Source organism: Tenrec ecaudatus, chromosome 6, assembly GCF_050624435.1.
Source record: "Tenrec ecaudatus isolate mTenEca1 chromosome 6, mTenEca1.hap1, whole genome shotgun sequence".
Lineage (NCBI taxonomy): Eukaryota > Metazoa > Chordata > Mammalia > Afrosoricida > Tenrecidae > Tenrec > Tenrec ecaudatus.
The window spans coordinates 60,848,123-60,860,105 of NC_134535.1; the positions used below are offsets into that span (position 1 = coordinate 60,848,123).

Consider the following 11,983-nt stretch of genomic DNA (forward strand, 5'->3'; position numbering starts at 1 on the left):
AGTGACCGTGCAGGTGGGTAACAGCATAAGCCTTCAGTCCCTCAGTGCACCTGTCTGGCCAGAAGCAGACAAGCAGACGGTCCCATTTAAGCTTGTGGCATGACATGGAGCATTCAAGGAAGGTCACTGTCTCTGCTTAGATAGATGTTGAGGTAGTGGTGGGGGGCATTGTTTATGGTGAGATTTTCCTGTGTGCTCACATGCATCCTGGGCTGATGGGGGTGGTGGTGGTGTGGAAATAATCCACTTTCCAGTGCATTTTGTCCAAGGGCAAGACTATTCACATTCCTAGATTGATCAGAGAGAATTCGACAGAGCTGAATCCACATGGGGATTCTTCAAATGGATTTTAGACTGTCACTGTCATCCACACCAAAAACCAAGCTCACTGCCATGGGATCAATACTGACTCATAAGGACCCTATCAGGTGCACAGAACTTAGAATCTAATAAAACTCCCTCCTCTGATCATGGATTATGCAATCTTGGATCACACAGGCTGGTGTGCTACTTCTGTGTGGATTTAGCTAAAAAGACTATCTATCTTTACAGGAGCAAACTACCACTTCTGCCTTCCACAGAGCAGCTGATGGGTTTGAACCACCGACCTTACATAAAGAGGCCCAATGCCCCACAGCGCCAGCAGGACTCTTTTAGCACCCATTAGAAAGGATTAAACTGTTTGACTCTGAAAGATCAACCTTCCTCAAGGCCCCTAAAAAGGAACTTTTGACAGGGGTAAGCTGTCTGTGGAGTGCTGAGGATCCCCCCAGCACAGAATGTTCAAAATTCCCCTCACACGGGGCTCCTCAGTCTCTGCTGCCACTTCCAGAAGTGCCTGCACGGAGCTCCCCAACGACTTTGGGTCTTAATGTGGCAAAGTGATATAATGAAATTTGGAGGAAAACTTGGAAAGACTTTCATTAGCTATGCACTAACATGTTTCGAGAGGGAGGAGAGTTGGCTGGTGGAGCAAAAAGAAAGGTTACAAAAGGAGGCAAGAAGATGCATGAGAGCAGACAGCCTGCCAGGTTGTTTAGAAGAGCTCTCGCCGGCAGGATAGGCTACTGGAAGTGTCCCCCTGGCCGGGGCCCTTGTTTCCTGAGTCGGTAGCTACCCTTTCGATGGAGCACATCCTCGAGTCACTTTGCCTGGGAGGTAAATTTGGGGGTCTTGAAAAATTTGTTCTTCCATGTCCGACTTGGTTGAAGCTTTGAGTATAGATTCCTATGTTGGAAAATCTTGTCCTTTCGAACATTCAAGGCATGGCTCCCTTCTCTTCAAGTTGCCAGGAGTGCTGTTTAGAAAGTGAATGCTGTTCCGATCTCTAAATCTTTGTGTAAATTCTGTTATCTTCTCTCTAGAATCTTGCCTTTCTTTCTGATCCCAACATTTCCACAGTCTTGGGGTGCCCATCCTTTGCTTCCTCTCCCATCGGGGTATTTCAATCCTAAATCCAAGGGTACAGGTCGTTTTTTTTATTAGTTGGGATTGAAAACATATAACATCATTCTATATTTGAAGAATTGTACAATTGCTACCACAATCCATTTCCAAACATCCTTTTTCTACACTGACTCCATGACATCGTCTCCCTCTTACCCCTCCACCCCAGAGGTCACTTTGAGGTAGGGATCAATTCAGTCGGTCAAGTTCCACGTCAAGTCTCTCTGGTGTGGCCCTTTGGGGATGCCATGTTGCCTGTAAGGCCAGTGTCTAAAGTTATAGTGCTGAGTCCATGGTGTGGTTCACCAAGGGTTGGGGAGAAACGTATTGGAAGTGTCTACGACGACCATAAAACGGGGTTTATTCTCCCTGTAGGCTCCCTCCGGTTCTCCTCTCATGGCTGTGGAGTTCACAGCCTTGCCTCCGTGCTGTATGGCACCAAGGGAATGGTCTTTACCCTTCTCCCCCTTCTTCAAGGAGGGATCTCAGCCAGTGTGAGTTCTCCTCTTTCAAGGTGGTTCCTATGACGTGCACTTAAGGGGGGTATGTATGGATCACATGGCCAGTAGGCAAATATTCTATCCCTTTGTTTTGGAATTGCTTTCTAAGATTCGTTGAATTGATGTTTCTCCTGAGAGTAGTGGACTCATTCTATATTCCAGGCTCTTGCTTTCTTATTGTTTGGGAGTTGTTTGGCCGTTGAACATCCTCCTTTGATCTTACATTTCTGAGTCCTCCTATGCTTGTCTTTCCACATCTTTCTGTTGTATTTTTTAAGAGTTCCTCAACTTTTGACTTGATGACTTTCTCAAGTCATCTGTGTGCTTTAAGTTTTGTTTAATTCATATTTTTTTATTTCTTAGATTTCTCTTTTGTTCTTAGAGTGTTTCATTTTTACAGCATCCTAGTCTTTTCTTGGATGTTGTATCACTCAAGAGAAGGCGTAGTGTTCAGAACATAGACTATCGAGCAAGGTTGCCGGCTCTGCTACTGACTAGCTTGTTGATGTTACATAACTGCCTTGTGCCTCAATTTCCTTATCTAGCAAATGGAATTGGTACTGGTGTCTCTATTTTAGGATTGTGAGGGTTAAATAAGCTACAAATGCAAGTGCAAGGCTTATAACTGTGCCCAGCACAAACATGTTATAGTCAACTCACTGAGTATAATTAATTATGATTCTCTTTCTGTCTCCTATGTTATCTGTTTCTTGATAATTTTTCTTATTTCTATCTCTTTCCTTGAGTGTTTGGCTATCTTGTACTACCTGTTCATATCTAGAAGTCAAGTATTAAAATGCTGTCAGTTTTATGTATGAAGGGAGAATCCAGATAGAACTGAAAACTTTGTGACATCAGAGTCATGTCTAGCTCATGAGCCATTAGATTCCATGCATGTAAATCATAGCAGATTCTCAGTTTAAAAAAAATTAAGAGATTTTATTATTAAACCTCTCTGGGCCTCAGTTTTCTCATTTGAAAAATGAGGATTGGAAAAACATGTTTCTCTCAGGAGTTGTGAAAAGAGGCAATGTATGCAAATCACTGGACACAGCTTTTAAAAGATCCTCAATATCCTCCCCCACCATCATGACCGCAATTCTTCCTCACAAACCCGACTAGACCAGAGCATGTACAGTAGAACCCCGGAGCTCAACACTAATCCAATGGAGTCGAGTTCCAAATCCACTTTTCCCATAGGAAATAACTGAAAATGGATTAATCCGTTCTGGACCAAGTTTTCACCCTAACCTTCCCTTTTTATACAAAACATTACACAGAAATTTCAAAGTAAATAAGTTCAGAGTTAAATAATATAATCTATATAAGAACTCGACATTAAAACAGTTTTTAACAACTACATTATGGCCCACACCTTGAGATGGATGAGGATGTGGATCTGTGGACACGGATGTGGAGACGGGGGTGGAGAGAAAGTCATTGTTTGGAAAGGGAATTCCCATCCATAAAATCAACTGGTAGCTGCTTTTCTGGAGGTATTTTTTTCTTTGCCTTTTTTCCCTAGGACCTGGCTGGTTTTCTCTTTAAAAAAAAAAATCTGTCTACAGTGGTCTCCTCCTGGCATTCCTTAGCAGTTTCTAAAAGGGTTTACTAAATTATCATCAAACAATATTGATAATACGGCTAACTAGTTCCTTATCAGGATAGTTTTTTTCAAAAAAACTTTCTTAGGACCCATGTTTTTATATCTAAAAAACAATACAAAGCCACAAAAACTAAGAAAATTATAGCAAAACGCTTGGAACACCGCTGCAAAAGGTTTAAACAACGCATACTAACAATGCCAACTAATGCTGAGTGACCAACACAAACTGCATCTGTTCACAGAAATCACGTGAGTCGGATTGGATTCTGACGTTTTATTCAAGCTCCGATGTAAAATTTTCTAGATATCTCGAGTCAAAATCCGATTAAGTTGAATAAGCTGTACTGAAGGGGTCAAATACCGGGGTTCTACTGTACACAGCTACATATAAGAGCTGGAAACACATCGAATCCAGGACAGATAAATCCCCCAGGACCAAAAATGAGCGTAGTGATTCCAGGAGGGGAAGGGGAAGGCAGGGGGGGGGGGGAGGGGGAGGGACCAATCACAATGATCTACATATAACCCCTCCCAGGGTGGACGGACAAAATAAAAATGGGTAAAGGGAGACAGTAGTCAATGTAAGATAGGAGAAAAATAATTTATAAATTATCATGTATTCATTAGGAAGGGAGGGTGAATAAGGGAGGGGAAAATGAGGGGCTGATACCAAGGGCTCGAGTAGAAAGAAAATGTTTTGAAAATGATGATGGCAGCAAATGTACAAATGTGTTTGACACAATGGATGGATATATGGATTGTGATAAAAGTAACATAAGCCACCAATAAAATGATTATTTTTTTAAAAAGATCAAAGGCATAAATCTGACTTGAACAATTAAAACTTTGTCAGTAGATCCCCACTATGATGCATGCTGGATCTGATCTGGTTTCCAATTTCTTCTCTATTTTTGCTTTTTAATGTTTTATTTGGTTTTTGTTCATTAATAGTAGAGTGTGTCTCAGAGGTGTTAGGTCAATGGAGGTCACCCTCTGGAAGCTGTGTTACATGCTTTCCTGGTTTTCGGTATATGAAACCCAGGATTGATGAACCTATAGGGACAGCAAGTAGAACAAGGGTTTGGGGACTTGTGGGGTATACTGGTGGGGGTGGTGGTAAAAGGGAGATGATTTTAAGAAGTCCATGGAGAAAAAGAGTGGTTGGAAAGTGATCGTGGTAGCAATAGTACAATTCTACTTGATGTGATTGAAATATGCAATGATATATGCATTAAATATTAACTAATAAAAATTTTAAATTATGATGGCAACATATGTACAAATGTGCTTGACACAATGGATGGATGTATGGATTGTGATAACTTTATTAGCCCTCAATAAAATTATTTTTAATATCCTCAATAAATAACTATATACTGTTATATAGTATATAACTAAAATAATGCAGTATGCTTATGATGATTTCTAGGCATGACATCAAAGCAGCTTCTTTGTGGCCCTTTGTAGTCACAACTGACCACACTCTATTAGAGGGCAAAATGGAATCTCTTGATAACTTCCTTGAGGCTAAGTATATAGCAAGTCCAAGAGCACTGGTTTCAGCCATGACACTGAGAGTAGGAAGAAGGTGAGCACTGATGCCCCATAACCAAAGAGCTCTGCAGAATCACCACTTACATCTGAGGGTGTGTCTCTTCCGCCTATTGCCCTGTTCTGTCTGTTACAAGCAGTTTAGCAGCTGTGTTCAGCTGGGTTCTCTAGAGAAGCAAAACCAGTGGTATACACATATCAAGAAAGTGGGTCACAGGGTTATACAAGTGGATACGTCAGTCTAGTTCAAGTCCATGGGTCAGATGTCAAGCTGGAGGCTTCTCCTGACTCATTTGTGTAGCTATGAGGGCTGACGAATCAGGAAGCAGGAAGGCTACAGGCCAGTAGAGGAAAGAGTCAAACGAATCCAACATTGGCAGTCCACTGATGATTCCTGGGATTAGCAGGCCATGTGACAGGCTGTAGGCTCAAGTCCAAAGCATCAGAGGTCAACGAACCAGATGCAGGATCCAGACCTGGCAGAAATAAGCTAGCTTTCTACAGCATCAACTTATATAGAAGTCATACTTCCAATAAAGTGTCCCTATAACTGCATCAGGGCTGTTACTTGATTAAGGGGAGAGAATCTTTTCACAACTGGTTAACGACTCACAGCAGATCCCATCATGGAGCGGATGGCATTACGTTAGTTCACATCAGCTGCCAAACAACTGAGACCCTTGCTGCAGCCAAATGGGCACAGCACTGAACCACCACACTAGTGACATCACTGGAAAAGGCACACTGCAGGCCAGCCCTTAGCATAAGCCAATACACTCTGTCCAGAGAGTGGGCAGGTTGATGGTTTCTTTGGGACCAGAGGTTTTTTGTATTCCTTAATAAATAAGTAATCGCTGTGTCTTGGTCGGAGTTTTCTGGAGGAGCTAAACCAATGAAGCGCATCGACGAGAAGTCTTCAAAGCATATCGATGAGAAAGTTCTTTCACTTCCATTTTCCACCAGCTTTTGGATGCCTCTTGGTATGAACATGTAGATTTACTTCAAGGAAATGATTCAGACAGTGGTGGCGGCTGCAAAGGTCCGACTCCGTGGGTCAAGCCACAGGCTGGAAGTTGACGGGCCCATATCCTAATAACCAAATGAACAGGTCCTGTGAAGTGTAAGATCAAGGCAATAGTGTCGAGGGAGAGCAAGCAAGTGAGCCCTGCAGGGACATCCATGTCGATCCTGACGCAACACCAGACCCACCCAGAGAAACTCCTCTTCCAACTGATTAGTTAATTGCATTACATATAGAAGGGATTGCATTACATTACCTGTGGAAGCGTGGTCAGTCCATTTTCTCCCTCCACTGAGAAATCATAGCCCAGCCAAGCTGATCCATTAACCCTCACGGTACACCTAGAGTGTCAAACAAGTGCTATCAACGAGTGTTCATGGAAAAGTCCGCATCCTTATCATTCCCAAGGATTACATGAGAAAGAGTTCCCAGAGCAAACTGCTATTATTTCTTACATATATTTTTATGCATATACAAGGGTGAACCAAAAAGGTTGCAGCTCATATATGCAGAGGTTGATTGCAAACACAAATGTCTTAAATGTGTCTCTAAGATCAATTGACGGCTACAAACAAGTTCTTTCAGTAATCTTGTTAAAAAAGAAAAAACCAACATCACACTGCCATCTCAAACCCAAACCAAACTCACTGCCATTCAATCCATTCTGACTCACAGCTACCTGATAGGACAAGGTAGAACTGCCCCTGGGGGTCCCAGACTGTAACTCTTGAGGGGAGGAGAAAGCCTCATTTTTCTCCCACAGAGTGATTCATGGTTTTGAACTCCCGAACCTGCACTCACCAGGGCTCCTAGTCCATCCCAACTCAGAGCGACACTGTAGGATGGAGTCAAACTGCCCCTGTGGGTTTCCAAGGTATAAATCTTTATGAGAACAGATAGCCTCATCTTACTCCTGCTGAGTGGCTGGTGGGTTTGAACTGCTGATGGTGCAGTTAGCAGACCAATGCCACCCACTTCACCACCAGGGCTTGTTAGGGATTTTTTCTTTCTTTTTCTTTTTCTTTTTTAAGAGGTCCAATCAAAACAGTATCTTCTAAAAAAAAAAAAAAAAAAAGCCAAACAAACCACAGTATCTTCCAAGGGGATTTGCTAGTTAAATTCAGGGCAGAAAGATCAGCTCAGAAGGTGATGATGACAAAATGTAGTATCTTATCATTTAATCACCCTTTGGACCAACTTTAAGCTGTTTCAGCTGGGTTTTGTTGTTGTTGTTGTTGTTGTTGTTTGTTTGTTTAAGTGAAGGGGAAATGGATTAAAGAGCTGGTGAGTCCTCTCTGACCATGGATGAGGCATGAGTAGCCTGGCCAACATGCAGGACACGTTGGAAAGTGGATTGTTGCAGATGCAGTTAGGTTATTTAACACCATATCATTTGCTCTCCCTTATGATCCACTTAAATTTGTTCTAGTTTCTTTATATATATTTTTATATTTCTTCTTGATTGAGGATTTTATGTTTTATTTTGATATTCTTGTTGGGTTGGTGTTTGCTTGTTTTTAATGTTTTCTGTATAAGAAATGCAGGATCAGTAAGTCTATAGCGACAGTAACTGGGGTTCTTTGTGGTTGTCAGGGGAGCTAGGGGAAAGTGGGGAGCTACTGACAAGGAGAATAAAAATGAATAAAATGCTCCCCCCAACTTTCATGACTCTAATTCTATCTTAAAAATCTGGCTAGATCAGAACATGTTGCTGGTACAGATAAGAAGGGAATCCAGAACAGATAAACCCTTCAGGACCAATAAGGGGAGCAGCGATACTAGGAGGGTAAGGGATCTGAGGAGTAAGGGGGAATATATCACAATAATTAATGTATGCCCCCCCCCAGGGTGATGGACAGCAGAAAAGTGGGTGAAGGGAGACAGCAGCCAGTGTAAGACATGAAAAAAAAGAGAGAGAGAATATGTCAGAAGTATCAAGGAGATGTCAGGGAGGGAGGGGGAGAGAGAGGGAAATATTAAGAGCTGATACCAAGGGCTCAAGTAGAAAGAAAATGCTTTGAAAAAGATGATGACAACATATGTACAGATGTGTTTGACACAATGGATATATGTATGGATTGTGATAAGAACTTTAAGAGCCCCCAATAAAATAAAACTTTTAAAAATTAAAGCATTTAGTTTAAAAATGAATAAAATGTCCTTAAACTGATTGTGGTGGTGATTGTACACCTCTTCCTAATGCGATTGAGCCGTTGAATTGTGTAATATGTGAATTATATGCCAATAAAAATGTTGAAAATAAGTAAATGCATATGGTTTAAAAAGAAAGGTTATGGCGACTGTTTTTAGACTTCCAAGAGGTTATTTTGATAGATTTTCTCAAAAGAAGTAGACAAACATGGGGCTTATTACAAAGAAATTCAAAGAAAATTAAAAATGCCACTGGTGAGGGAAAGGTCCAGGAAGTGGCGCACAGGGAGGCTTCCCATCGTGACAGCGTGTAAGAGCCATCCGATCAGACTTCTGTGGGGAGACTGATCCCATCCATGCTACAGACCTGTTCTTGCCCCTCTGGACTACTTTTTGCTCCCAAAACTTTTAAAAAAATTAAAAATAAGGCTTATAATGAGTGCCCTTCATGGATGCCCAAACTGCAGATATTAAGTGGTATAAATTCAAGAGCACAGATTTCCTCAGCCAAGTGGAAATGCCACTTGCTAAAGGGTATAGATTTAGATGGAGGCTCTGTCCACAGACAGCAGATTCACAGTTTGACATTTTTGCTTATTAACGTTTTTTTATGATTTTTGCGGGAATATTGTTGACACACTCTTATACAATAAGGTGACCAGATTTTAACATTGGCAAAGCGGGACACCAGCGCGACACCATTGATAAAACTCATATCCTGGCGAAATAGCCACATGGCAGCTGAAAACCACGTACCCTAGCTTGTCGTGCATTCTTTCCAAAAACCGGGACTTTTTAAAAATGCCACGGACGCAGGAAAAATTGTTAAAAATCGGGACTGTCCCACCAAAAGCGGGACATCTGGTCACCTTATTATATGTGTGTGTGTGTGTGTGTGTGTGTGTGTGTGTGTGTGTGTGTGTGTGTTTTACAACTGGGCTCATAGTCCTGAAGCTTCTTTTTCCTCCCAGTTTATTTATTCTCAATTATCTTTCCATAACATATATCCTTCTATTTAACAGAGAACATCACTAAGGTAATATAACTCTTGAACCTCAAATTCTCAATAGTTTAACTAGGTGAAGTTTTTTGGGTGCTTTCCTGCCCACGTATTTCCTCCCTACATCCCGTTGGGAGAATGAGAGCGCGTGAGGGTTGCTGGAGGAGTTCTTCTCCGAGCATTTTTTTCAGGGATCCAGGATAACTGAAGTCTTGCCAACATCAACACATGGCTTCTAAGGTCACCCTGGGTGTCATATCCAGCCCACAGATGGTGAAAAGGGTGTGAAGAGCGAGAAGTTAGTTTTACATGAGCCAGGCCTGGAAGTGACATGAACCGCTCTGCCAACATTCCTGAAGCCAGAACTTGATCAGACACCTCCAGCTCCATTCCTGAGCCCAGGACTAGGACGTGGCCGGGTTGACAGGCAGCTGCTTCCCGACCAACAACCCTTGGCACTGGGAAAAGGAGCGCAAACCTGGGAAAGCAGCTAACGCAGTCTGACACACATGCAGTGTGGGCCTTCATCCTCATTTATTTAAGCCTTAGGCTACTTTTCCACTTCTCTTTCATCTGCTTTTCTATGTCTTTTGTCAAAGGCACCTTCTTCAAGTGTCAAAAGACATGGCCTTGTAAGGACAAAGAAATACGAAAACAGGCACCTGCAGATTGGTGGGGGTGAAGAAATGGCGTCCATGAAGAGTCAAGAATGCAAACTTTTGACCCAAGACCCCTTCTGAGGAAACTCCCCAGAACACCACAGCTGTATGTCTGAGGATGCTTTCAGTAACAACCAAATGTAAGCAACCTAGACACCTTTATATAATGGAAGACTGTGCAGGCATCTATCAGTACTGTCACGCAGCTACTTGCTCATTTTTAAATATACTCATGACAGGCAAAAAAAAAAACAAAAAACAAGGTTCCCAAACAGTATAAATCTTAAAAAACAAATTAAACAAATTGACGATTTGTAAGAAAATGTTTACAGTTCTTTATTTCTGGGTTATAGGACTATGGGTGTTTTTAACCCATAACCCCAAAGTTTACACCTTTGTGAAATGGCTCAAATAAAGCAGTGAAGCTATTTTGAGCTTGAAGTGAAAAACATGTAGATAAGGGGATTGGACCTTTGGTGCTTGAAGGCAAGTGTGTGTCAGGCCTGGCCTCCAGGTCCCTGCCTGTCTGTTGGGGCTGTCACCTGACACTCAAATTGCTATCAGGAGTGCTTTTCTCGGCTGAAATGACTGGCTGTTGTCACGCAGGCCCTGCGTTATACTGGGAGGCTAGAACAGGCCTGTGATCAGGCGGCAGCTCCGCCCCAGTTGGTCTGCTGGGCTCAGCAGCCACAAGGGCTCACATGGGGAACATCTTCAGGGCCCTTGTGGCCTTCATCCCTGCTGACCGCTGCCAGAACTATGTGGTCGGCGACCTCCGAGAGATGCCCCTGGACAAGATGGTGGATCTGAGCGGGAACCAGATGCGCCGCTTCCCTGGCCACGTTTGCTCCTTCCGGGAGCTGGTCAAGCTCTACCTGAGCGACAACCACCTCACCAGCCTGCCTCCGGAGCTGGGCCAGCTGCAGAAGCTGCAGATCCTGGCCTTGGATTTCAATAACTTCAAGACTCTGCCCCAGGTGGTCTGTACCTTAAAGCACCTCTGCATCCTCTACCTGGGCAACAACAAACTCTGCGACCTCCCCAAGGAGCTAAGCCTGCTGCAGAACCTGCAGACCCTGTGGCTTGAGGCCAACTGCCTCACCCAGCTGCCAGAGGTGGTCTGCGAGCTGAGCCTCCTCCGCACTCTGCACGCTGGCTCCAACGCTCTGTGCGTGCTGCCAGACCAGCTCCGGCGCCTCCAGGAGCTGAGGACCATCTGGCTCTCGAGCAACCTGCTGACCAACTTCCCCCCGGTGCTGCTGCACATGCCCTTCCTGGAGGTGATTGATGTGGACCGGAACAGGATTTGGTACTTCCCCAGCCTGGCTCATTTGTCAAGTCTGAAGCTCGTCATCTATGACCACAACCCCTGCAGAAATGCGCCCAAGGTGGCCAAAGGTGTGCGCCGCGTGGGCAGGTGGGCAGAGGAGACCCCGGAGCCTGACCCCAGGAAAGCCAGGCGCTACGCACTGACGATGGACGACATCCCGGAGCCACCGGCAACTGCCCCTGCTCCTGCACTGCCTCCTGCCAACTCCTGAGGAGGATTCTAGGTTAATGCCCAAGACCCAGCTCCAGCCTCTTCTGGAAGACCTCTTACTGGGAGTGGAAGATTCTGACAGGGAGCTGAGAGAGGGCCAGGTCAAATGTTACAAATCACATCGAGAAGGAAAAGCTGTTTGGCAACAGCCTGTCTCTCAAAAGAATGCCGTGCTGTTGGCATGGAATGATCATAACTTCTTTGGAAGCAAGTCTGCTTTCTGCAAGCAGCTCTTTGAAACCCTGAAGACCAGGAGGGGCTGGAGGTATACTGTGCTCTCCTCCGGTCCTCAGAAAGGCGGCTCACGCGGCTGGAGAGCTCCTCAAACAGGTACTTGCTATAGAACTCACCTGCGCACTCAGGTAGATGAGCCCTAGCCCTTTGCAGGACTTATTTTCTTAACTTTCACCCTAAATGGATTGAAATGATTGACATTTAATTCAGGTCAGATTAACACATGGGGGAAGGGGGAACCTGCAGGGAGGTTTGTTGCTGTAAACGTTCAAATG

General features: G+C 43.9%; 1 protein-coding gene across 1 annotated transcript; it reads left to right on the forward strand.

Moving 5' to 3' along the window:
• The first annotated feature begins 10,635 nt into the window (after nt 1-10,635).
• Nucleotides 10,636-11,475, forward strand: LRRC10 (leucine rich repeat containing 10). Its single transcript, XM_075552779.1, has one exon. It carries the CDS (start codon nt 10,636-10,638, stop codon nt 11,473-11,475), a length of 840 nt encoding a protein of 279 aa, XP_075408894.1.
• Nucleotides 11,476-11,983: the final 508 nt, after the last annotated feature.